We start from the raw sequence: 27,930 nt of genomic DNA on the forward strand, positions 1-27,930 counted from the left end.
ATTTTGGAGCTGGCTATAGGTCACCTTGTGCAGCTAGGATTGGTGTGTGTGTGTGTGTGTGTGTGTGTGTAACAAACAATGCCATCTAAATATGACACCTGCATGTAAACACTGTACAAAACCAAGAAAACAGACACTTAATGTTTGGAATAATTCATCTACCTTACATGAACATTCCCAACAAGCTTCAGCCACATGATACAACTATAATGTAATACCATTTATGTGTGAATATTTTATTTAAGAGCATCCACATATTAACTGGTGAATGTCTAAAAGGACTAATTATATTGTACCATTTTATGGCTACAGTTGGGTACAGGCCTGCATTGTCCTGTACTGCATATTTTAATGCGTAAACTGGAAATGTATTTACGTATTTTAAAATGTATTTATAGATTACCCTTTCGGGAATAGTTGAACATTGATTGGTACAACTGGCATACACATATTTGTTTAGGTCTGGTTCCTACCTAAATACTGTCATCAAGCAGACTGAAAATTAATTTATAGACCCTGCATGTCATTTAAGTACAAAGTTTTCATTTCATTTTTTATTTTATTTTTGTTTGCCTTGTGTCCATCCCTGGGGGAGAAAGTTACTTGTAGCATAACGGAGTTAGCCTAACAGTGGTTTGCCTTAAAATGTTGATGTCTGTAATCTGTTGTTTTATATCTGTGTTCCTAGGATTCAAGATTATTTTGTTTTCTACATTCTGTGAGCCACCTTGAAAAGACTCTGTCCTGAAAAGAAGCTTAGAATATAACTGTACAGAATCAGTTCAGACCCCAAAATGAATGTGAGCAAACCGATGGGAAAATGCTGGCATCCGAGCTCATCTAATTTTGCGATTTCCATTGACTTCCCATTGAAATTATGGTTCAGAGCAACCGACAGCTCTATGGTGCAGAATCTAATATTGAGCAGGAATTCCGCCTGCTGAAAATCTCAGCTTTTTCCATCTTATTTACTTTTAATAGATACAGGTTCCTAGCTCCCATTGATGCAAAAATAGGTTCGACAACATGTGAACCAATGCCTGATGAAATCTAAAAAGCCATGGGATAGGTTAAGTAGGATTTATAGGGGACAAGGCTTTGGTTCCTTATCCACCTCCTTAGCCCTGCCCACGAGTAGCAAAATCAAAATACATTATGCTAGGTAAATACCTACCTACAAATGTGTGTGGTTTATATAGGTCAGAGAATATAGCTATCTTGATGTATAGAGTTTGCGTTTCTTAAATAAAGGTTTTTAGTATAGACTACATTCCAGCCCTCGATCTGTACTGTAGCCATAATAGCTACTATTTTAATTTTTATAGCTTTCTCCCTGCACCTGTTGTTGTAACCACTAATCCTTCCAACTTCTCTGAGTCAGTGGTGTGATATAGAGCCATAAGCAGAACAGCCAAGTTGTTTTAATTTTTCCTATTAGCAGATACCTACAGCGAAACCCCACATTGCAGCTTAAATTTTATATACAGAATATATATATAAGCTACTGTTTCTGTCCAGTGCCGTTGGAAGTCACTGAAATATTTGTGTAATTGAAATCCCTTTAGCTTCCTCAAATCCAGAGGCGATCAAGATCAGCTCTGTGCTGGAAATTGCAAAAAAGGTGGAGGAATATTATACGAAAGGATATGTGGTAGGAGCTATTCACCCTGTTTTTCTGTCAATTGGACGAAGAAGACAATTTCCAGCAAGTCACATTTATCGAGTCGTACTACTGCGTCTCAAACTGAGGTATGTACCATGGTAAATAAGTCTTTCTATTATTGTTGAATGTATTTATATCCTGCCTTTCTCCCAAATAGATAAGAGAGCCAGGCCAGAAATACTTGGTCTCAAAAGGTAATTCAGTTGCGTTCCAAGTAACACATTTGGGCGACTTTGTAATCAGGCCTCCATGGAGCATTAGCCAAACAAAAGAGTTGCCAAGACTGAATTCATAATATTTTGGAACGAAGGGAGTTGTGCGTGCTGGCATTTTGTACAAGATACATCAGACTGTAACAAAGGCTGCTTTCTTTCTGTCTCCAGCCAAAAGCATCAAGCATCTAGAGGACAGAGACAACCCAGACTCGTGATTGAGGAGTGTCCTTCGACATATGAAACACTAACAAATGAGGTGGTAAAAGGACTGTTGGAAAAGGTAGGACGGTCTTAACGATTCCTCCTTGAAGTATTTTGCTTGTAGGATTTTCAACATGTCATGTAGGTTAATTTTTTCCACATGTGACCTAGCCTCCTCCCCTCAATAGCTCTTTTCAACTATTCACCTCTTGATTTGCCGACCATAGTTTCATTTTAAATATGACCCTGCAAATGATGGTTTGTTCTTGTCTCGCAAGCCTGGGTTATACACCAGGATTTAATCCTGCTTCATAGGGCGGGCACAATCCATAGTTTGCTAGTTCAGACGTAATGAACTATGGCTTGCTACAATCCGCAATGTAACTGATGATGGAGATGTCGTCGCGCCACTCCTTGGTGTGTGGAGTGCCGCAGGGCGCAATCCTCGCCCTTTTTAACATCTTTATGCACCCCCTTGCCCAGATTGTCCGGAGCTTTGGGCTGGGTTGTCACCAATATGCTGATGACACTCAGCTCTATGTGCTGATGGATAGCCATACCGACTCGATCCTGGACACGCTGACCAGATGTTTGGAAGCTGTGGCTGGGCTCAGGGCGGCTAACAACCAATAATAAAAACAAGTTGATTAAAATACAATTTAAAAGATTAAGATACAACATTAAAACATTAGGGTGCAATCTCTTCATAGGAGGAGAAAGGAAAGGGGAGGGAATCAAACTGATTCCAAGCCAAAGACCAGGTGGAACAACTCTGTCTTACAGGCCCTGCGGAAAGAGATCAGATCCTGCAGGGCCCTGGTCTCATGAGACAGAGCGTTCCACCAGGCCGAAGCTAGTGTTGAGAAGGCCCTGGCTCTGGTTGAGCCTAATCTAACTTCCTTAGGGCCCGGGACCTCTCTCGTGTTGCTATATATGGACCTCCGTGAGGCATACCAGGAGAGGCGGTCCCGTAGGTATGAGGGTCCTAGGCCATGAAGTGCTTTAAGGGTCAAAACCAGCACCTTAAATCTGACCCTGTACTCCACCGGGAGCCAGTGCAGCTGGAAAAGCACTGGGTGAATATGCTCCCATGGCAGAGACCCTGTGAGGAGCCTTGCTGCAGCATTCTGCACCCGCTGGAGTTTCTGGGACAGCTTCAAGGGCAGCCCCGTGTAGAGCGAATTGCAGTAGTCAAGCCTGGAGGTGACCATCGCATGGATCACTGTGGCCAGGTCAGGGCGGGAAAGGTAAGGGACCAACTGGGTGTGGTAAAGCAGTGTAGAAGCAGCAGTTGTGGAGATTGCTCTCAAACCCACTTCCCTTGTTCTCCGTTAGCCCCAGCTTCTGCCCAGGTATCTAAACAGACATGTGCTGTTTTCACACACCAGTGCGCACTTCTTTCTTCCCGCACTCATACTCCTATATAACGAAAACATCACATGCAAATGATCCCTCACAGTGTTTCTAATTTCTGAATAATAATTTAGAAATGATTTCTAAATGCACACAGCTTAATTATAACTGTATTTGTGTGTTGGGGGGGGGGAATATATAGATCAACGATGCTGCAAAAAGAGGAATGAAGTTTGTCGGATTTATAACACAACCTTGTCCAAAATCGAAAATCTGCAATGGCACAAGCACAGATGGGAACGCAGAGTTGGATTCAACCCTAAGCAGAAGGAGTAGGGAACAGAGAAGACACAACACAGATGACAGTGATAAGCCCTGGAATGAAGGGACTCTGAGTGGACAGTCCTCTGAGAGTGGCATAGAAGAAGAAATCCAGCCAGACATCGGGCAGTTGCGGGAGACAGATTTCCATGATGGAAGAGAAGGCAGTCCTAGCCCAACTAAACTGAGGAAAGAAGGTACTGAAAATAGCTACATATATATTCCTAACTATTTCCAAGGAATGTAAGTATCCATTTTTGGACACGATTACCATCCAGACTGGTTCAAGATCTGAAGGTGCTTTTGGACCCAGCCATCTCCCCCCAACATTAGCAAATACCGTATTTTTTGCTCTATAAGACTCACTTTTTCCCTCCTAAAAAGTAAGTGGAAATGTGTGTGCGTCTTATGGAGCGAATGCAGGCTGCACAGCTATCCCGGAAGCCAGAACAGCAAGAGGGATTGCTGCTTTCACTGCGCAGTGATCCCTCTTGCTATTCTGGCTTCTGGGATTCAGAATATTTTTTTTCTTGTTTTCTTCCTCCAAAAACTAGGTGTGTCTTGTGGTCTGGTGCGTTTTATAGAGTGAAAAATACGGTGGTGATGGCAGGAGGTGATATATCAATATATCGCCCAAAACCATTTTGAAGTCCATATCGTGATACTGGTTTCATAATTTTTGTCCTGCCGATATATCACAAATGATGGTGTGTGTGTGTGTGTGTGCGCGCGCTACGCAAAAATCACAATGTGGGGGAAACCGTGATGCCAACCACCCTTATCTCCATCCTTATTTCAGACATCATAATGTATCAGTATATCACAATGTTTAGCTGGTGATATATCATGATGTTGAAAACCAGATATTGCCCAGCCCTACTGTTCGCCTCTACATAGTTCCATCCTTATTTCAGATATTGTGATATATGGATATATCATGATGTTTAGCCGGTGCTGTTTCGCGATGTTGAAAACCAGGTATCACCCAACGTGGCTTCCCAAACACAAAGGTCGCTGCGGGTAACTGAGAGGAGAAGGGGCAGGGCAATCAGCATGGCGAAGGCACAGTGTCAAGAGTGTCCGGTTGGTGGCAGCGGTGCACCTGCACTGCTCCAAACTCCCCACCTCCTTGCGCTCCTCCCTCTAAGTTACTGGCAACAACCTCCATGATGGGAAGCCAGGTAAGCTCCACCAGCCACAATGGCCAGCTTCAACTTTTATGAGTTCCTCTTGCTGTGCAGGCTGTGCCCCTTTTTAGAGCAAGGAAATCTTACCATGCTGATCCATGGTTTTGTGACCTTTGTTATTGCAAGGTACTCCTTAAGTGAGGGTGGTGCTGTGGTCTAAACCACCAAGCCTCTTCGACTTGCCGATCAGAAGGTCGGTGGTTCGAATCCCTGTGACTGAGTGAGTGTCCCAGCTCCTGCCAACCTAGCAGTTCAAAAGTACACCAGTGCAAGTAGATAAATAGGTACCACTGTGGTTGAAAGGTAAACGGCATTTCCATGCATTCTAGTTTCCGTCACGGTGTCCCATTGTGCCAGAAGCAGTTTAGTCATGCTGGCCACATGACCCGGAAAACTGTCTGTGGACAAACACCGGCTCCCTCAGCCTGGAGTGAGATGAGCGCCACAGCCCCATAGTCGCCTTTGACTGGACTTAACAGTCCAGGGATCCTTTACCTTTATCTTCACTCTTAAGTGAGGCTGCTCTTGAAGATGAACTTCCACAACAGGGGTGGGTCCCCAACATCTGGAGAGTCGCAAGTTTGCCACCCCTGTGGTATAAGATAATCTAGAAGAGGCGAGGGCTTTCTTGACAATGACATTCTCATTGTAAGGTCCTCTCCAAAGAGGTTCGCCTGGGGCCAACACTGCTGTCATTTGATAGCAGTCAACAGCAATTTTTATTTGCCCATGCATTTTAATAGATTTAATTAATTTAACTGAACAAGTTTTAGTCTGGTTTTTTTTTGCTGATTTCTTGTTTTTGATGTGGTGTGGTGTGCTTTTATGCTGCACACCGCCCTGATATCTGATTGTTTATTTTTAAATAAAATAAATATTAATTTAGCCTGGAGTGCTTACAAAGTGCTTCAGCCCATCTGCTGATGATTGTGGCAAGAACATAGGTAAGCCATTCCAATGTAACTCCACTGAATGCTTGCGGCGCTTTGGGCCCAGCTCAACATCTTGGTGCTGACTTCATAGCCTGAAACAAACCTAATTCAGGGAACTGCCTCTCTCTGTGTGTGAGTCCCTTTGCCAGCTGCAGTCCTCAGAGAAAGGGTTGCTCCATATTTTCACATGATGCAGCCATCAGCAGCTGGTCACAGGGCCTTTGCTGCGGTCACCCTGAGGTTTTGGAATGTCCTCCTGAATGAGGTCAGAAATAGCGTGTCCCTGATAGCATTACAGAAAGGTTGCAAAATTCATCTATTTTGCATGGCATTGCTTCAATGAATATGATGGTCATCGGGTGTAGTCTCAATTGCTACTATGTGGTTTTGTGAACTTGAAACTGAATTATTGGTCATTATTACATGCAGGCGGGGATGCGGGTGGTGCTGTGGTCTAAACCACAGAGCCTAGGACCTGCCGATCAGAAGGTCAGCGGTTCAAATCTCCGTGACGGGGTGAGCTCCCGTTGCTCAGTCCCTGCTCCTGCCTACCTAGCAGTTCAAAAGCACATCAAAGTGCAAGTAGATAAATAGGTACCGCTCTGGTGGGAAGGTAAACGGCGTTTCCGTGCGCTGCTCTGGTTCGCCAGAAGCGGCTTAGTCCTGCTGGCCACATGACCCGGAACCTGTACGCCAGCTCCCTTGGCCAGTAAAGCAAGATGAGTGTCACAACCCCAGAGTCGGTCACGACTGGACCTAATGGTCAGGGGTCCCTTTACCTTTACCTTTATTACATGCAGGCACAGTGCCCTTATCCAGAAGGTCCCCATAAACCTGATGGACCTGTTTTGCCACCTCCCCAACCCCAGCTTCAAATGTGGATGGAAACAGGCATGTGGGTATGCTACACACAGCAACAGGATGGCCTTCAGTAGGAAAAAGGGGTCTGTGCTATGAATGGGGCAGAATTTCAATTGGATTTGCATTTAAAGGCCAACCTACTTAATTTGCAGTTGCTGAAAGGAGGCACAAACTGAACCACGACTAGCCTGGGAGAACAGCACTTCTCCAAATTTTGCAGTGCATTTTTCCCACCAGGAGCTGTGTGTCCATATACTGGGCTCAAGTGTGCATAAAATGCACGTGTAAGTGAAAGCAACATACAAAACAATGAATTACATTAGGGGAAATTGTTTTGCAAAAAAAAGAAGAAGAAGATATATTTGACAACAATGTCTTGCGAAATGAGTATGACGAGGAATTTTTGGAAATAATGGTGAATTTTCAAAAGGAGTTGGGTTGCTTTTTGTTTTAAGTAAACCGATGTGGTATTGTGGAGTACTGAACTCAAGCTTGGGAAACTGAAAGAAACAAGAATTAACAGATTTGTGCATCCCCATTTAGCCCCCTGACCTTCCTACAGGTTACTTGGATTCACATGCAGCTCAAGCAAAGAGACAGGTCTGGGTGGCGTACAAAAAAATGTGCATTAACCTCCCATTTCTCCTAATCACCAGTTACACCGTCAGTAGGCCGGTGATGTGGTGATGGTGAAACAGAACTTTGTTGACATACGGTCCCGTGTGACTGTGCCCACAATGGATCAAATCATTCTCTTCCTCTTCTGCATCTTCTTCCCCATCTTCTATTTAACACAATGTGGTTTTAACTACTGGAGGAGGGGAGTAATATCAACCGTTTGTGGCTTAAGGAAACTGTTCTATGAAGGTCTTACAGACAAATGAAGCTCCTAAAGTCTTTGCATTTTCCAGACAGAGGCAGTGTAGGCATTCTGTATTAACCGAAGAACGGCACGAAGATAGGTAATCAATAAGAAAGTTATAGCAACTTAGGCAAGTATGTGCAGAGTGGGAAAGGTGAATCTTGGAAATGTTGAAAAGGAAGTTGCTGTTGTTTGAAGTTCAGTATGGGGGGAAATCAGAACTCTTTGAAGGGACGTCGGCAGCATAATTGCAGAGACCAGATTATGCCGTGAGATGCCAACAGTGTAAAAATAGATTGGATAGAGGAGAAAATTAGAGCACTGAGAAAGGGGATGTAAAACAAGACGGGCAAAGTGCCTAGGACTGGGCAGGGAAGATTCAAAAGCAGAGCTGTCCACTCAAAGAGAGACAGAGAATGAGCATTTTAAGAGTTAGGAAAAGAACTCAAAGATGAGACAGCCTTGTTCTGTCTAAGGAGAAGGAGGATTTCAAATGTTAAGCACCTCTATTAGGTTGTCTGTTGGCTCAGAAGCTTCCAGCATATTGACTTTCAACTCCCCACTTGAGTTTAAATGGTTTTCATTTGCCACGTTGAGGCTTTATGTCATGATCTATGGACAAGTTTAAGTTTCTCCACTTGAAATACTGATAACTGTTCTTGATAAGTGTTCCATTTTTAAAAGGTTAATCTTAGTTACTCCATTCCTCCAAGCACTCATTATCCCTGACTTCTTTATTTTCTTTTTCAATTTTTTTATTAGTTTTCACAATATTATAAACAAACAAACACACACAAAAGACAAACAAACATAAATCATAGCCTCATTAAAAATTACACTTATTAACTTTAGTTACAGATAGGTAGCCGTGTTGGTCTGCCATAGTCAAAACAAAAAAATTTTTTCCTTCCAGTAGCACCTTAAAGACCAACTAAGTTAGTTCTTGGTATGAGCTTTCGTGTGCATGCACACTTCTTCAGATACACTGAAACAGAAGTCACCAGAATCTTCTATATAGTGAGAAGGTGGGGAGGGGTATTATTCAGAAGGGTGGTGGGAGAGACCTGGTCTGAACAAAGACATTGGATTCTTATCTCATTATACATGACAAAGCCATTTTTCACCTTCTCACCCCTTGCTTTTTCCTGTAAGACCTATTGCAGTCGTTAAGTCATCAACAGGCTCATCACAGCTATCTGCCAATCACCCATTCCCACCACCCTTCTGAGTAATACCCCTCCCCACCTTCTCACTATATAGAAGGGTCTGGAAACTTCTGTTTCAGTGTATCTGAAGAAGCGTGCATGCACACGAAAGCTCATACCAAGAACTAACTTAGTTGGTCTTTAAGGTGCTACTGGAAGGGGGAAAAAATTGTTTTTACTTATTAACTTTGTTAAGTGACTTCCTCGGTTCCCCTTGGTTGAATTTCATTGCATGTCCTTTTAACGGTTTTCCAAATCCCAATTCTTATTAAATTTAACTTAAACATTAACATCCTTAAATCTTCACCTTATGGAATTAAACATATTAATTCATCACTTAACATAAATAAAATCCTAAGCCAATTAAGTATCTGCAATCTATTTTCAGTTAATTTAACTTAACAAATTTAACTAGCTAATCATTAAATTTATTCCACTCTTCCTGATACTCCTCCGCCTTCTGGTCGCGGACTCTTCCGGTTAGGTCAGCTAGCTCCGAAAAATCCATCATCTTCATCTGCCATTCTTCTATTGTTGGTAATTCTTGGGTTTTCCACTTTTTAGCTAACAAAATACGAGCAGCAGTTATGGCATACAAAAATAATTTAACTTCTTTCTTGGGCAATTCCAAACCTGTTATTCCAAGAAGAAAGGCCTCTGGTTTCTTTATAAATGTATATTTCAACATTTTTTTTCAATTCATTATAAATCTTTTCCCAGAAGTCTTTCACCTTGGGACAGATCCACCACATATAATAAAAGGTTCCTTCCTTTTCTTTACATTTCCAACATATATTGTCACAATTATGATATATCTTTGCTAATTTTACAGGAGACTTCTTTATTTTCTAATATCTTATCAGATAACAAATTGTATACAGTCTTCAACGTCTTCGAGGATGATTCCACCTGCTGGACATATCACGACGGTGTTTTGTCTCTAAAAGTATCGAGGAAAGGACCGGTGATTAGTACTTTGGATGCTGACTGGCTAGAGTTAACCACGTTTTATTACAAACAAGGGTTGTCATTAATTGACTCATTCGTACACTGGGAAGCTTCTAAAGGTAACTGTGATCACACCATTAGTCTCTTTGCACCTGAAAAAGGCGATAATAGTATTATTTATTTCAGAACAGTAAAGGGCCTAGATAATGTAGTGGCTTCTCTTACATAATCAATGTTGTAGAATAAGAATAGGAAGGAGGAAATGATTATTGTGAGGGAAGAGACAAACAGTAGAGAAATATTCTATCTTTTCAACAAGTAATATTTTTCTAACAACATTAATTTTTCTCAGAGAATTAGATGGCAAAAAAATAGGGGTGTTTGTGAGTGAACCAACCTGATTCACAACTCCTAAACTAATACACGGATAGGAACACAGTTGTCTTTCGTTTTTCTGAATTTTGTGATACCATTCATAGCTCTAATAATGCATCAAAATGCATTTAAATGTGTCTTTTCGGACACGATATTTGATATGGATGTTTCTGAAGCAGGAGAATAGCACATAATTGGTTACTTATGTGATTGGAAGTTCGGGCTTCAATGTGATTGTTTGGTAACTGAAAAGCTTCAAGTTTTTTAAAGTACCGTATTTTTCGCCCTATAGGACGCACTTTTTCCCCTCCAAAAATGAAGGGGAAATGTGTGTGCGTCCTATGGGGCGAATGCAGGCTTTCGCTGAAGCCTGGAGAGCGAGAGGCGTCGGTGTGCACTGACCCCTCTCGCTCTCCAGGCTTCAGGAAGCTATCCGCAAGCCTTGGGAGCCCGGCGGGAGTTCCCGCGGGCTCACAAGGCTTGCAGGCGGCAGCCTGCAGCGTGGAGCACGGGGCGCCCTCTGGAGGACGCCACGTGCTTCGCGCAGGTGTCGGCAAGCCTTGCACACCCGGGGGAATTGCCCCCAGGCGTGCAAGGCTTGCAGGCGGCAGCCTACAGTGCGGAGCACAGGGCGCCCTCTGGAGGACGCCCGTGCTTCGCGCAGGTGTCTGCAAGCCTTGCGCACCCGGCGGGAGTTGCCTCCGGGCTCACAAGGCTTGCAGATAGCAGCCTGTTCCGGGGGCTGGGGGGGGAAATATTTTTTTTTTATTCATTTCCCCCCCAAAAAACGAGGTGCGTCCTATGGGCCAGTGCGTCCTATAGGGCGAAAAATACAGTAGCATGCTAGTTTTTCATCCAATATTCATTTTACTGTTACTATCACTGTTTGTGGAACAAAGGGCATTAAGAACAGTTTCTTTGTGTGAGGTCTCTTCTCTAAAGAGCTGCTTCTAACAAACATTTCACACAGTCCTTGTATGGAAGATATTCAAGTGAGAAGCGTTAATAGCAAAATGATGACGTTAAGAAAACCTCTTAAGTGAGTAATTTTATGCCTGCTTAGTGCTTTATATTTTACACATTAACATAAAGTATATGTAAACAAACAATAACGTAGTTCATTTAAGAAGTCTTAATATTATCATTTGGCTATTAATGTTCATTTTAATGCTTTCCATAATTGATTTTCCCTGTGTGGAAAATAGTTGAACATAAACAATTTTAATATGGCAATTAGATATATTTATTAAAATGTTTTTATTCCTTTATCTTTGGAAACTAAACCTTTCTAGATTTTGTTTTAGTATGTCATGGGTGATTAACTGTGTTTGGCGTTACAGAGAAAAGTACATACAGTATAGTAACGTAACAGATTGTGGAATTAAGTATGGGGACTCCACAAGTTGCTAGTGCCATTACTTGGAAGTAGCAAAGGATGTCCTGGGTCGATCTGTAGGAAAAATGTGTCATCTCCCTTTCTCAAAAGGACCTCTAAAATGATCATGTGTTAAGAGAGAGAAGGAAGAGTGTGCTCCCAATGTCTCACACTGATGATGTCACTTCTGGGCTCACTTCATTCTGCAGCATCCTTCACAGTGATGATAATGTGTGAGGGTGTGACATCTGGTATACACAGGTGGCTCTGTGGTCTAAACCACTGAGCCTCAGGCTTGCCAATCGGAAAGTCAACGGTTTGAATCCCCACGACGGGGTGAGCTCCCATTGCTCTGTCCCAGTTCCTGCCAACCTAGCAGTTTGAAAGCATGCCAGTACAAGTAGATGAATAGGTACCACTGCGGCGGGAAGGTAAACTGTGTTTCCGCGCGCTCTGGTTTCCATCACGGTGTTCTGTTGCGCCAGAAGTGGTTTAGTCATGCTGGCCACTTGACCCAGAAAGCTGTCTGTGGACAAACACCAGCTGTCTCGGCCTGGAGCGAGATGAGCGCCACAACCCCAGAGTCGCCTTTGACTGGACTCAACTATCCAGTGGTCCTTAATATCTTAAGAAGTGCTGAGAGAGAGGCAGGCAGACAGAGATCATCTGAACATTATACAGCTACAACAGATCAGAGGACCACAGTTCAAGCACTGTTTCTCTCTCTCTCTCTCTCTCTCTCTCTCTCTCTCTCTCTCACACACACACACACACACACACACCTACACCTATATCTAGCACATGCGACATGCCAGGAATCAGGTACAGTGGTACCTCAGGTTACATATGCTTCAGGTTACATACGCTTCAGGTTACAGACTCCGCTAACCCAGTAATAGTGCTTCAGGTTAAGAACTTTGCTTCAAGATGAGAACATAAATTGTGCTCCGGCGGCGCAGCGGCAGCAGGAGGCCCCATTAGCTAAAGTGGTGCTTCAGGTTAAGAACAGTTTCAGGTTAAGTACGGACCTCTAGAACGAATTAAGTACTTAACCAGAGGTACCACTTTACCTCCTTTTTACAGGCTCTTTAGGAGAGGGAAATGACATATTTCTTCTACACAGTAATTCCATGCCAGGTTTTTGTGTGTGTGTGTGTGTGTGTAATCTCTCGTGGAGAATAGCACTAGAAGCTGGTGCAATCCACACTTGATTCCATGATCAGTTTAGTTAGTAAAGGTGACATTATTTTTCTCTGTAGACTCCAAACACAGAAGAGTGCTGACGTGCTAAGACAGAGAGGAAGGAAAACACCCTGATTTGAATGTAATAAAAAGCAGCTACATTAATGATATATTCCTTAACAATTCAAGGTTTCTATCATTTACTTCCTTCTTTTCTTGTTTCCCTAGCTGACTACTTGCCCAAATCATTAGAAGGCTTATTTATATATGAAGAAGAAGGCACAGGAGTGCCCGGTTCAAACAGGAAAGGAAATGATGCCATTGTTGTAGAACAATGGACTGTTATTGAGGTAAATGCCTTGTTTTTGTTTTTATGTGTGCAAGTTAGTCTCATAGGTTTGTTTGTCTCCAGATTCAGCATATTGATTACAAATTAGTTCAAATTAGTAAATCTGTATAAGCCAGTCTGTAAAATGGGTGCAACTGAGTTGGCTTGAGTTGGAAAACCCAATTACTATATTTTCTTGTAAACGCTATTAACTAATACATAAATATTACTAAGGAGATATTGATACAGTGGTACCTCAGGTTACATACGCTTCAGGTTACATACGCTTCAGGTTACAGACTCCGCTAACCCAGAAATAGTGCTTCAGGTTAAGAACTTTGCTTCAGGATGAGAACAGAAATTGGGCTCCGGTGGCGTGGCGGCAGCAGGAGGCCCTATTAGCTAAAGTGGTGCTTCAGGTTAAGAACAGTTTCAGGTTAAGTATGGACCTCCAAAATGAATTAAGTACTTAACCTGAGGTACCACTGTAGTGTAGATCAGGTTGGTCAGGCCTTTAAGGTTACATACCGATTCAAACTTTTGAGGCACACACTAGCACATTGTAGTACCTGCTACTTAAAATACATCATAGCAGATTATTTGATTCAGCAAGAAGCTTCTGAATAAATATCAGGAGCTTGCCACAGTTGTATATTGCGATTTCTGCGTCGCACATTCTTATTTGAACATTTTGTGCAAAATACGCCTGGCAGACAAACCTGAAAAACCACACATGGGTTTGGGTTGATGTTTGGTTTGGGCCAAAGAAATTAGCCACTGTACTGCTGACAGTATATAAGTGGTGGCAGCTTCTACTGGAAAAACTGAACCTCCTGCTTAAATGATGGAACTGGTTTCTAGGAAATGAAGAAGCACAATAAGCTAACTCAGTAAGTTCCCCAATCAACTTGGCCTCTCAAAAATGTGTTTGCCTTTGAAATATTCTTTTCCCCACCCCACTTTGGGGTGAGGGCAGCTTTTCTAACCACTAGGCATTCTACTTTGAAATTACACTGCGTTTCAAAAATCCTTAACTTTGGAAGGGTAAGACTTTAAAAAAAAAAAAGTAAGGGAAAGTAGTGCATAAAATATCTAGGAAAGTAGTTCTGTTGGCACAGGAGCTGGGCAACTGAGCTTCTTCTCCCCGTGTGCCTCCTGCAAACCATATACCATATTTTTCGCCCCATAGGACGCACCGGCCCATAGGACGCACCAAGTTTTTTTGGTTGGAAATAAAGAAAAAATATATATTCCCCCCCCCCAGGCGCTTGTGGGGCTGGCAGCGGGGAGAAGCGCTCTTCTTCCCGTCGCCCGCCTGCAGACCAGGTCCGGGGACAGCGGGAAGACGTGCTGCGCCTCCCCGGTGTCCCCGGAGCTTGCGGGGCAGGCAGCGGGGAGAAGCACGCGTCTCCCCACCGTCAGCCTCCAAACCACATCGGGAGACAGCGGGATGGTGGCGTTCCGCCTCCCCGCTGTCCCCCGACCTTGTGGGGCTGGCACTGCGGCTCTCCAGGCTTCAGCGAAAGCCTGCATTCGCCCCATAGGACGCACACACATTTCCCCTTCATTTTTGGAGGGGAAAAAGTGCGTCCTATCGGGTGAAAAATACGGTAAATCTGTTCTCCCTCCTGAGTAAATTTGAAGTATGGGGACATTCAGGGAGAGGAAGTTCCATTGTGTAAAAGGAAATCCTAGTGCTCACAGAACTACTTCAGAACTACTTTGTTGTATTATACCACCCAATGGCTCAATTCTGATGACCGTGCATTCAAACAGAAGGAAGAAGCAGCAAAATTACCTTTTCATTTTAAACACAGCTTGTTTCCTCATCAGCAAAAGTGGCTTTGGCAGAATATCCAGATTTCTCCCACAAACAATTGCTATGTTTGATCAGAGGCAGCATTAATTAAGAAAGCAGAATGACAGACTCCTTATAATTTCCTTGTTTGCTCTCAGTTCAGCGACAGAGTTAAAGGTCAATCAGGCACATAACATCCTTTTTCCTTTTCTTTTTGCTTCTGTCATGGGAGGAAGGGCAGGGCATACATTAAAGTTATAGTAATAATTTAGTAAAGTAATTATAATAACAAATAAAAACTGGCGATGGGGAAAAGAGGGGAGATGAAATTTGTATGTGAGTATAACATGCAAATCAGATCCAATGTAAGTTTACCAAATTTGAATAGCTAAATAACCAAGAATAGCCAAATAACATAAACAGACTTTGCCAGTAATTGCCTGAGCTATCTAACTTCTCCGGTTTAGCAGAGTTAATTGTGTTGGGCCAATAATGCCATTTTTCAGAGTTCATCTGCCTGTCACGCACATTCTTTTTCAGCCATGGCATTAATCAGGCATTAGAACTGCCATGCCCTTCCTGATGGGGGGACAGATGCCCCCACCGCTTATCAGGAACTGGATCCTAGCTTGCTTTGGCAAATGGGGATGCCGACTGGGACTTGGGCTGTGCCAGGGGCGGAGCTGACAGAGCAGGTAGGCTACCCTCAGATCTGCCCATTTAACCAGCCCCTACCTGGTACCTCGGGTTAAGTACTTAATTCGTTCCGGAGGTCCGTTCTTAACCTGAAACTGTTCTTAACCTGAGGTACCACTTTAGCTAATGGGGCCTCCTGCTGCCACCGCGCCGCTGGAGCACGATTTCTGTTCTCATCCTGAAGCAAAGTTCTTAACCCGAGGTACTATTTCTGCGTTAGCAGAGTCTGTAGCCTGAAGCATATGTAACCTGAAGCGTATGTAACCCGAGGTACCACTGTATTTGGCTTGTGGAAATGCTTGCTGCTCTCCCCAAATATACTAATGTCTCTGTTTTTTTATATATATAGGGCAGTGAAATCAAAACGGATTATGGTCCTTTGCTACACACCTTGGCTGAGTTTGGTTGGCTTTTAACGTGTGTGCTGCCTACGCCAATCATCCGACTGGACAGGTAGATGAAAACGGTGCCTTTCTCTCCCTAGTGCATGGCAGCCTGACTTGCGGGGACATACCTGCTCCTGACAACACATGGGGTCTGAAGTGATGCCACCTGGCAGGCAGGGCTTCAACTTTCACCTGAGCAGCTCTGTCTCAGAGGCACAGTTCTCCAGGAGAGCCAAGCGAGGGCTTTCAAATGAGTCACACGCACACCCAAAATTTAAATGCTGAGCAGGGTCTCCGTCCCTCCTGACAATAATAATAATAATAATAATAATAATAATAATTAGAGCCAGTGTGGTGTAGTGGTTAAGAGCAGTAGTCTTGTAATCTGGTGAACCAGGTTCGCGTCTCCGCTCCTCCACATGCAGCTGCTGGGTGACCTTGGGCCAGTCACACTTCTCTGAAGTCTCTCAGCCCCACTCACCTCACAGAGTGTTTGTTGTGGGGGAGGAAGGGAAAGGAGATTGTGAGCCGCTTTGAGACTCCTTAAAGGGAGTGAAAGGCGGGATATCAAATCCAAACTCTTCTTCTAATAATAATAATAATAATTTATTATTTATACCCCGCCCATCTGGCTGAGTTTCCCCAGCCACTCTGGGCGGCTCCCAATCAAGTGTTAAAAACAGTACAGCATTAAATATTAAAAACTTCCCTGAACAGGGCTGCCTTAAGATGTCTTTTAAAGATAGGATAACTGCTTATTTCCTTCACATCTGAAGGGAGGGCATTCCAGGGAGGGTGCCACTACCAAGAAGGCCCTCTGTCTGGTTCCCTGTAACCTACTTCTCGCAATGAGAGAACCGCCAGAAGGCCCTTGGCGCTGGATCTCAGTGTCCAGGCAGAACAATGGGGGTGGAGACGCTCCTTCAGGTATACAGGACTGAGGCCGTTTAGGGCTTTAAAGGTCAGCACCAACGCTTTGAATTGTGCTCGGAAACGTACTGGGAGCCAATGCAGATCTCTCAGAACCGGTGTTATGTGGTCCTGGAGGCCACTCCCAGTCACCAGTCTAGCTGCCACATTCTGGATTAATTGCAGTTTCCGGGTCACCTTCAAAGGTAGCCCCATGTAGAGCGCATTGCAGTAGTCCAAGTGGGAGATAACTAGAGCTTGCACCACTCTGGCGAGACAGTCTGTGGGCAGGTAGGGTCTCAGCCTGCGTACCAGATGGAGCTGATAAACAGCTGCTCTGGACACAGAATTAACCTGCGCCTCCATGGACAGCTGTGAGTCCAAAATGACTCCCAGGCTGCACATCTGGTCCTTCAGGGGCACAGTTACCCCATTCAGGACCAGGGAGTCCTCCACACCAGCCCGCCCCCTGTCCCCCCAAAACAGTAATTCTGTCTTATCAGGATTCAGCCTCAATCTGTTAGCTGCCATCCATCCTCCAACCGCCTCCAGGCACTCACACAGTTAACCAAGTCATCCTGAGGAGGGAGGTTTCTCAGTTCTGTTTGGAAGCAGCAGCTGTTGGGTTTCTTACCTCATTGTGAGGGTCTCCAGCTGTTTTTGAACTGCAACTCCCATCATCCCTAGTTTAGCAGGACTAGTGGTCAGGGGTGATGGGAATTGTAGTCCAAAAACAGCTGGAGACCCGAGTTCGGGGATCCCTGAATTAGAACAATTATGGTATCCCTCTTCTGTGATAGATTCAAACAGGAGCGACCGTTTCACTGTAATTACAAAGGCTACCAACTACTTCACCAGAGTTTGTTGCTTGGGAAGGAAAACTGTCCGCGGGATTTTGGTGGTGGGTGGAGTAGCTCAGGAACTGATCCAAGCAAATACGTATTTTTTTCCAAGGGAGTTGACCTAGTTTCTGAATCAATTCTTCTTTTTAAGTGGAAAAGCGGCGCTAGTGTTCCAGATAGTGTTGATAAAATACTCGATTGCAGGTTTTTTCCCCTAAGGGTACATTGTTGTCCCAGAAAAGAAAAACAGAAGCAACTGAGATTTGGGAGTTCCCTGTTTTGTTTTTTTAAAAATTGTAGCCTGAAAATCTCCATCAAGACTTGATTAAAAATCTGTCCTGAAATGTTTGGGGGTGTTTTATAAGAGAAGAATCACGGTTTTGAGGGGGTTTTTGTCCCATAGTTTCATTCTGAATATTTTCTGCACTTTGTGGAGAAAAAATTGGGTATTTATTTATTTATTTATTTATTTATTTATTTATTTCCCACCCACCCACCCATCTGGCTGGTTTGCTAGTCATACAACTGATCCACAAAAACTGTTACGCAGTAGTGAGACATCTGTCAAAAGACATTCATTTTCGCATGAACATGGTATTGCTGTTGTCTGAATATGCTCATTTTTTTTTTCCTGATCAACTGAAACCTTTAGAGCAACATTGCATTTGTTATTTTTCGGGATCTGAAATGATCAAGTAGGAAAAACCAGCAGAAGGGAAATTGTCCCAAATTGCTTTCCATCAACATCCTTGCAGATTTTAACCACAACAAGCGTTTAAAGGCAAACAGGAAGCGGCTCCTGGCTTGATTGCCTCTAGAAGGGAACCGAGGCATGAGGTAGAGGAAGTCGGAAATATTACATAACTAGCCAACTCTTGCGGACAATAATATTTGAGTGGTATGATTTATCATGTGCTAATAGTGAATAAGCACTGTTTCTGAGCCATGATGGGTATGATTGTGGAAATAAAGGTAGAAAATTAAGGGAATATTGACATTGGTAGACTAAGGAATCTCCACCACATGGTGAGATGCAGACATGCATTATCAACAGCACATGCAGCCAACCTCACAGAATTGTAGAGCTGAAGGGGAACCCAGGGGCATCTAGACCAACCGCCTGCAATGCAGGAATCTCAACTAAAGCATCTTCAGATGTCTTCTAAAGATTGTATAGTTACTTACCTCCTTGACATCTGGTGGGAGGGTGTTCCACGGGGTGGGTGCTGCTACCGAGAAGGCCCTCAGCCTGGCTCCCTGTAACTTTACTTCTCACAATGAGGGAACCACCAGAAGGCTCTCGGAGCTGGACCTCAGTGTCCGGGCTGAACGATGGGGGTGGAGACTCTCTTTGAGGATGGATGGAACCGTTCAGGGCTTTAAAGGTCAGCACCAACACTTGGAATTGTGCTCGGAAATGTACCAGGAGCCAATGGAGATCTTTCAGGACTGGTGTTATATGGTCCTGGCGGCCGCTCCCAGTTGCCGGTCTAGCTGCCGCATTCTGGATTAGCTGTAGTTTCTGAGTCACCTTCCAAGGTAGCCCCACGTAGAGCGCATTGCAGTAGTCCAAGCTGGAGATAACCAGAGCGTACACCACTCTGGAGAGACAGTATTCATGTGAGCTGTTTTAATTGCTTTCAAACTGTTGTAACCCATCCTGGGACTTCATGGTGAAAGGCAGGCAAGAAATCTCAATAATAAACAACAGTAATAGGAACAACAACTACTAATTTTAAATAGAAGGGCTCCAATCCAACAAAGTGTGCATATAGACTTTTTTTTCATTTTTTAAGGCAAAACCTGTAGTAATACACTGTTTAACAGTAAAGACTAAATGGGGGCCTCCTCCTTTGCTAGCAATTCCAATTGCTGTTTGCATAGCCCAGGGTGTTAGATCAGGTTGGCGAATCACATACCCTGCACGTGAATTCCTCATCTTGCTAGGGTTCTTCATCCAAAAGTCTGCTTCTGGCACACACATATGTGAGTGCTGGTGTAATGTCTGGCAAAACCATTACATGATTTAGATTTAAAATTTCAGTGTTATGTCCTTCAACTGATAAATCATTTCCACTGGTATCCATTCTGCAAAGTAAACATAGCAACAACATCATTAAAAATAGGCAGACAGAGGAAATGCCACATTAATTAGTATTTGTCTGATGGGTTTTATGCTGTCTTTCACGTGGCGGATTTCCTTAAGAATGCAAATCACATGTCTGAATACAGAACAGCATATTCTGCAGTCTACGGATCTCTTTCTCTCCCCGCACCCCCCGCCACTGACTTTGAACTCTTAACATCAGAACTCCTGTTGAATCTTAATAACTTTTAGTATCCCAATGTCTTGTACCTTTCAGTGCTAAATGTAAGGACAGAGCTGTTGTTTTCCCCAAATCAGCGGGCGCAGTGCTCTGTGCAGAGAATTAAATCAGGGAATACCTACCTAAAAGAATACATAAAAATGGGAAATTATGGGTTGGTTCCGATGACACAAGAGCAGAGTTCTACTCACATAACAGGCCTTTCCTGCGAAGTCCCTCTGGGCACTCTGAAAATCAACTCGTGAGGCTTGGGGTATCAGAGATGGAACCAGGGGGACTGTACCTTTTTGGAACAGTAACCTTTGGATCCAGCCATATGTGTAAACTTCTCCGTGCAACTACTAGAGTAAAAGCAGTCACACACTTGAGAATAAATAAAACAGTGGAAGAAGCACTCATTAGCTTCCCTCTGCAGTTTTCACACTCATATTCTACCAATTAACAGTTTTTTGCAGACCGCCAAGCCATCCCACCAAGTGATGATACAATTGCACTGCTTTGAAAAGGTGTGAATTTCCAGTAACTTAGCAGTAAGAACAACAACAAAAAAATTGTGTCATCTTAAAGGCGCCTTATGTTAGTGGACTACAGTCCACATATATCTTCTTCCTTTTTTTTTGGTGAAGCAAATGAGAGCAGAAGGAGCTCCCCTGACTTGAAGACTTTTGGGTCTGGCTGAGCTGTTTCAATAATAATAATAATAATAATAATAATAATTTATTTGTACCCTGCCCATCTGGCTGGGTCTCCCCAGCCACTCTGGGCAGCTTTCAACAAAGATTAAAAATACATTAAAATGTCACACATTACAAACTTTCCTGAACAGGACTGCCTTCTAAATGTCAGGTAGTTGTTTATCTCTTTGACATCTGATAGGAGGGTGTTCCACAGGGCGGGCGCCACTACCAAGAAGGCCCTCTGCCTGCTTCCCTGTAGCTTTCCTTCTCGCAGTGAGGGAATCACCAGAAGGCCCTCAGAGCTGGACCTCAGTGTCCGGGCTGAATGATGGGGGTGGAGACGCTCCTTCAGGTATACTGGACCGAGGCCGTTTAGGGCTTTAAAGGTCAACACCAACACTTTGAATTGTGCTTGGAAACGTACTGGGAGCCAATGTAGACATTCCATTTTTCTCGTTGCTGGCTAGATAGACATATAGGCTATCTGCTGCTGTTGTTTTTAACTTGTTTTTATTAAGTGTTGTATCCATTGGTGCCCTTCCACAACCAAGTTCTTCCGTTCACAGTCTTTGCTAACAGGACAGAAAGAGCAATGATTATTGCCATTCCTTCCTTCCTCCTGCTGCAGCCCACAACCACCATCTTCCATCCCAGAATCGTAAAATTGTAGATTTGAAGGGACCCTGAGGATCATCTAGTCCAACCCCCTGCAACCTTGGCGTTATGAGCATCACATTCTAATCCACTGAACTACCCAGTCCCAGAAAATCAGAAGCAGATGTTCAGGGAACTGTACAGGGGAGGGAAATGGGCAAAAAGCCCCTCTCCTCCTCTTGCAGGAGATGCAGGTGGCTCTGTGGGTTAAACCACAGAGCCAAGGACTTGCCAATCATTGCTTGGTCCCAGCTCCTGCCAACCTAGCAGTTCGAAAGCACGTCAAAGTGCAAGTAGATAAATAGGTACCGCTCCGGCGGGAAGGTAAACGGCATTTCCATGTGCTGCTCTGGTTCGCCAGAAGCGGCATAGTCGTGCTGGCCACATGACCCGGAAGCTGTACGCCGGCTCCCTCAGCCAATAAAGCGAGATGAGCACCGCAACCCCAGAGTCGGCCACAACTGGACCTAGTGGTCAGGGGTCCATTTAACTTTACCTTTAAGTGAACATAGGATTGTAGCCTACAATGCTTAACTTTGGCTGGATCAGGCCTTTAATTAACAGGCTAAGAGGGATGCACACCCTCCAACATTTATCTGGTGAAAATAGGGACATCCTATTCCATAATAGGGACATGGGCGGTGCTGTGGGTTAAACCACAGAGCCTAGGACTTGCCAATCAGAAGGTCGGTGGTTCGAAACCCCGTGACAGGGTGAGCTCCCGTTGCTCGGTCCCTGCTCCTGCCAACCTAGCAGTTCGAAAGCACCTCAAAGTGCAAGTAGATAAATAGGTACCGCTCTGGCAGGAAGGTAAACGGTGTTTCTGTGCACTGCTCTGGTTTGCCAGAAGCGGCTTAGTCATGCTGGCCACATGACCTGGAAGCTGTATGCCGGCTCCCTCGGCCAATAAATCGAGATGAGCGCCGCAACCCCAGAGTCGGCCACGACTGGACCTAATGGTCAGGGGTCCCTTTATCTCCTCTTGCAGAGTCATCCTGGATCAAAAGCTTTCCCATGAAAAGAGGAGCACCAGCAAATTCAGCCCCAAGAAGTGTGCAATATGCCCTCTTTAAAAATAATTAAACGTCTAAACCCATATATACAAAAACCAACATAGCCCCACCAATTAATTCGTTTCTAATTACTTCTTTTTCTATAAAATGTCGTGAAATAGGAAGCACATCCCTCGGCCATGACTGCGGCTCCCTAATCCTGTTTTTCAGTCAACTTTATTTCCTTTCCCAGGATACTGCAGGAGAAGCCTGTTCTTCCCTCAACAAACTTGTAACAGCTTTGACAAATGAACTAAATATACCCTTCAAAGCAGCCAAATTAAAGGAAAAAAAACACAACTGTTAGGAAGGCGAAAAACAGTGTTAGAAAGGTAAACTAATTGCAGCGGCGTGCTATCTCCTCGTCAGCCTAAGTTATGCATTCTTTGGCAAAGGCGTAAAAGAGAAAGCGGGGTGTGAGATTTAACTTATAAAAGAAACTCCTTTTTAATGCACTTTCCCTCCCTCATTGAAATTCAGTAGAAATTCCACCATCACTCAACTCAGTTGTGAATTAAAGTAAGCCCCTGGACATTGTCGTGTTCCGCATTTTAATAAGCCCAGACATCACACATGTTAAATTTGCTTCCAGTCTAAGTAGCACTCGCCTGCTTCCTTGTTAAAATCAAAGTTTTGCCGTAGTCAGACTATTTTAATTATTCCGTGCCTTTGTTCAGGAGGGGAGACAGCAAAGGGATTGCCTTGTTGCCAGACAAATTCCTGGGATCAGAATCCTGCACGTTTTTTTACCTATCAGGAAGGTTTGCATGTAATACGAGGTTTTGTCCTTCTCCCCCTCCCACCTCCCTAGTCTTTCCTAGTGGTATATTTGGAGTTATTTCAAAAGCCTGAACACTGGTTCCTTAGGCACATACTAGTATGTGATGGTTATTAATGCCAGGTGACATGTTTCACAGAAGATGCATGTATCAGCCTTCCAGTATATGCACATGTCTGTGTATACCATATTTTCCGTTCCGTAAGACGCACCTATTTTTTAGAGGGGAAATGCAAGGGGGGGGGGAATCTTCTGGCTCAGCCCCTCTGTCCCTGCCCCCACCTCCTGAAAAAGCCAGCAAGAGCCGCACGTTCTTTAAAGGGAGCGCGGCTCTTGGGGGCTTTCTGGGAGGTGGGGGAACGGAACAGCGAGAGGGATCACTGCGCAGTGAAAGCAGCAATCCCTCTCGCTGTTCTAGCTTCTGGGATAGCAGCGCAGCCTGCATTCGCTCCATAAGACGCACACACATTTCCCCTTACTTTTTAGGTGAGAAAAAGTGCGTCTTATAGAGCAAAAAATACGGTACATTGTTTTTAATTAAAAGTAGCAGGGCTGCAAATTTGATGGGAAGAGTTGGTCCCTGCCCGCCCCTCAAAAAAACTCCCAAACAGCTTTTTAATTACTCCTCTTGCAGAACCAGAGACATCACCCATTAACTCAGCAGGGCAGTGTAAGAATATGTAGGAAGCTCACAAGTAATAACCAACAATACCGAAGGGAAATGGAAATGAGTTAAAGGGAGTGGAAATGAGGGGGAAGAGACAGGTTCAGATTGTTCGATGGGTTAGGAGGCCCAATAACTGCGCTGCATGAAACTATTTTAATAAAATAAGCTGCTTATATTTGGAGCCCTTCCAGACAGCCTGTTTACGGAGGATTCATTCTGATTTACCTAATGGTCAGGGCTGCCATTGGGTTGGGGGGCTGAGGCCCCCCAAAATATTTCAAAGAAGGGTCTGGGTTTCCCGCTGCTGGGTGCACAGTTGCTGGTGGTTATGTCATAATAATAATAATAATAATAATAATAATAATAATAATAATAATAATGTATTTTTTATACTCCGCCCATCTGGCTGGGTTTCCCCAGCCACTCTGGGCGGCTTCCAACAAAACACTAAAATACAATAACCTATTAAACATTAATAGCTTCCCTAAACAGGGCTGCCTTCAGATGTCTTCTAAAAGTTTGGTAGTTATTTTTCTCTTTGACATCTGGTGGAAAGGCGTTCCACAGGGCGGGTGCCACTACCAAGAAGGCCCTCTGCCTGGTTCCCTGTAACTTGGCTTCTTGCAGCGAGGGAACTGCAAGAAGACCCTCGGCGCTGGACTTCAGTGTCCGGGTAGAATGATGGAGGTGGAGACGCTCCTTTAGGTATACTGGGCCAAGGCCGTTTAGGGCTTTAAAGGTCAGCACCAACGCTTTGAATTGTGCTCAGAAACGTACTGGGAACCAGTGTAGGTCTTTCAAGACTGGTGTTATATGGTCCCGGCGGCCGCCCCCAGTCACCAGTCTAGCTGCCGCATTCTGGATTAATTGCAGTTTCCGGGTCACCTTCAAAGGTAGCCCCACGTAGAGCACATTGCAGTAGCCCAAGCAGGAGATAACTAGAGCATGCAACACTCTGGCGAGACAGTCTGCAGGCAGGTAGGGTCTCAGCCTGCATACCAGATGGAGCTGATAAACAGCTGCCCTGGACACAGAATTGACCTGCGCCTCCATGGACAGCTGTGGGTCCAGAATGACTCCCAGGCTGCGCACCTGGTCCTTCAGGGGCACAGTTACCCCATTCAGGACAGGGAGTCCTCCACACCTGCCCGCCTCCTGTACCACCAAAACAGTACTTCTGTCTTGTCAGGATTCAACCTTATGGAAGTGGATATGCTAGACCAGGGATGTCCAACAGGTCGATCACAATCTGCTGGTAGATCCCCGTGAGGTTTGGGTAGATCGCGCTGGATCTCTGGATCCCTTTCCTTAGCGCCACTAAAATTTACTCCTTCCCTGCCCCCTCACCCACCCTCTGTTGTTGTTTGATCTCCAGAAGGGAAGATGGAGCTTTCTTTGTGCTGCTGTTTTCAGACATAGTGATCTTTTTGTGAGTGACTTTACCCCTTTGTCCCTTGCCTTTAACCCCCCCCCAACGAAAGTTTACCCCCCCCCCAAAAAAGCTTTTTTTAAACCCCTAAAAAACAGGGCCTTTCTCCTCCCTAAAAAAAACTTGAGCTGAACCCCCCCAAAATGGGGGTAGATCACTGCCAGTTTTTAATTCTGAAAGTAGATTGCAATCTCTTGATAGTTGGCCACCCCTGTGCTAGACCAATGTCTTGCCTGGGCAGTGAAGTGAGTGGTGATAAGAATGACGACGATAAAAATAATAATGGAAGATTGTACAGTGTATCTTAATTTTCTTAATGCAGGGAAAGTCAGCACAAGCAGTCCAACCATATCCAGTCATCTTTTTGTGACAAGGCTCTGTGCCTTGGACAGCTGTGATTTGCATGCGGCAATTCAGCAGTTCTGACGCCACGTCAGGAAGAGTTGCACCTGTTGGATTTTATCAAGCAGCTGTTAAAGGCACAGAACATTTGTCAAGAAAAAAAAAGGTAGCGACTCTGACATAACGGATCAGAGCCTTGTCTGAATTGTTCCTTCAAGGTGCAATCTGTCCCTGTCCAACAAACATTAAAAAATGGTGATCCAGCATTTGATCTAATATAATAATAATAATAATAATAATAATAATAATAATAATAATAATAATAAAATAATAATAATAATAATAATTTATTTATACCCCGCCCATCTGGCTGGGTTTCCCCAGCCACTCTGGGCGGCTTCCAACAAAACACTAAAATACAATAACCTATTAAACATTAAAAGCTTCCCTAAACAGGGCTGCCTTGAGATGATATGAAACATTTTAAAGAAATAAGTTTTGCCCCTTACCAGATTCAGGAAATAGAAAATTGTTTTCAATACTTCTAGATAGTTCACCGGAAACAAGATTTCTCTTTCAGTTTTAGCTAACTTTAGTTGCATCAAGGCCTAACAAGTCCAAAACATTTAGACTTTGATGCAACTGGATGTAGTTGTGACGTGATTCAGTTCATTTGAAATCAGTGATACAAGTGAATTGTGACTGAATTAAATCCTGTTGCTTTCAGTGGTGCTGCAGTTGTGCACCTACCTATCTGGGAAAGTAAGAGTTGTTCAACAGTGGGACGGTCTCCATCGGGAGCTTGTGGACTCTCCTTCATTGGAGGTTTTTAAGCAGAAGTTGGATAGCCATCTGTCATGGATGCCTTAGGTGAAATTATTTCATTGCAGGGTTTGGACTAGATCACTTCCAACTCTAGGGTTCCATGAAATACTGTTGTTGTTGTTGTTTAGTCATTCAGTCGTGTCCGACTCTTCATGACCCCATGGACCAGAGCACGCCAGGCACTCCTGTCTTCCACTGCCTCCCACAGTTTGGTCAAACTCATGCTGGTAGCTTCGAGAACACTATCCAACCATTTCGTCCTCTGCCGTCCCCTTCTCCTTCTGCCCTCCATCTTTCCCAACATCAGGGTCCTTTCCAGGGAGTCTTCTCTTCTCATGAGGTGGCCAAAGTATTGGAGCCTCAGCTTCAGGATCTGTCCTTCCAGTGAGCACTCAGGGCTGATTTCCTTAAGAAGGGATAGGTTTGATCTTCTTGCAGTCCATGGGACTCTCAAGAGTCTCCTCCAGCACCAGAATTCAAAAGCATCAATTCTTCGGCGATCAGCCTTCTTTATGGTCCAGCTCTCACTTCCATACTTGGCATAGTTCATAGCTTCTCTGAGTTATTCAAGCCCCTTCGCCACGGCAAGGCAGTGATGCATGAAGGGGATGAAATACTGTATCTTCATGCATTTCCCCCCCCCCCAAACCAGCTTCGATCCGAATTGAGAAAAAGAATAACCTAGCTGTGTTCCAAGCTAGTAGTGTTGCGAAGATTGTAATCAAAATGGGGCCATTGTGAAATAACAGAAGTATCAGTATGGCTGGGGGAATCCCAAGATTTGCAGAAGTACAAAAATATCTTCACACACACACACACACACACACACACACAAGATCAGACTGGTGTAAGGAAGCTAACAACAGCGCAGTGAGGAACGGTGGAATGTAGACTGTCAGCTGGAAAAGAGAAATGGAAAGAGCGTGGGATGCCCAAATTGGAGAGACTAGCTGTCTAGAGCCCTGAACAGGAGCACATTTTACATGTGGATCCTTTTGGATGAAAGGGCAGGGTAGAAACCAGTTAGTTACCGTATTTTTCGCTTCTTAAGACGCACCTGACCATAAGACGCACCTAGTTTTTAGAGGAGGAAAACAAGAAAAAAAATATTCTGAACAAAACAGTGGATGTATGATTTTTGTGGTTCATGCTGTTGCCAGAGACATGATATGTGATTTGATAGTGAGTTTTTCTCCTCATTGCTTGCTTTAGTATTCCTGTCTCCTCTCCTTGTAAGTTTGCTGTCTTTACCTCCCCCCTCCCTGGCAGCCTCCTTTATCACTAGAGTCCCTTATCTCCCTCCCAATCGCTTGCAGATCAGCTGCTCATTGGCTTCGTTTCAACACCCCCTTCCCTCTTTCTTTAAAAAAAAAAAAAGGACAATCTGCTTTTTGCCCCTGTGCAATTCGGCTCCAGGGACCACGCATTCGCTCCATAAGACACACAGATATTTCCCCTTACTTTTTAGGAGGAAAAAAGTGCGTCTTATGGGGTGAAAAATACGGTAAAATACGGTAACCGAATATTGAGATAAGGTGAT

At 44.1% G+C, this 27,930-nt stretch overlaps 2 protein-coding genes across 3 annotated transcripts in view; one reads left to right on the plus strand and one right to left on the minus strand.

Moving 5' to 3' along the window:
* The window catches only part of LOC309374741 (uncharacterized protein), a 235,482-nt gene that overhangs the window by 114,285 nt on the left and 93,267 nt on the right, over positions 1 to 27,930 (minus strand). The gene's annotated exons all lie outside the window — the stretch shown is intronic.
* RFTN2 (raftlin family member 2) overlaps positions 1 to 27,930 on the plus strand; it is a 47,636-nt gene that overhangs the window by 3,553 nt on the left and 16,153 nt on the right. For both annotated transcript variants that reach the window (XM_081930866.1, XM_081930865.1), the window contains exons 2-7: positions 1,566 to 1,749; positions 2,047 to 2,158; positions 3,635 to 3,950; positions 9,664 to 9,867; positions 12,909 to 13,030; positions 15,852 to 15,955. In XM_081930866.1, coding sequence (XP_081786992.1) covers positions 1,566 to 1,749; positions 2,047 to 2,158; positions 3,635 to 3,950; positions 9,664 to 9,867; positions 12,909 to 13,030; positions 15,852 to 15,955 — 1,042 coding nt within the window. The remainder of the gene's footprint in view (positions 1 to 1,565; positions 1,750 to 2,046; positions 2,159 to 3,634; positions 3,951 to 9,663; positions 9,868 to 12,908; positions 13,031 to 15,851; positions 15,956 to 27,930) is intronic.

Source organism: Podarcis melisellensis, assembly GCF_964234715.1.
Source record: "Podarcis melisellensis genome assembly, chromosome: 1".
Lineage (NCBI taxonomy): Eukaryota > Metazoa > Chordata > Lepidosauria > Squamata > Lacertidae > Podarcis > Podarcis melisellensis.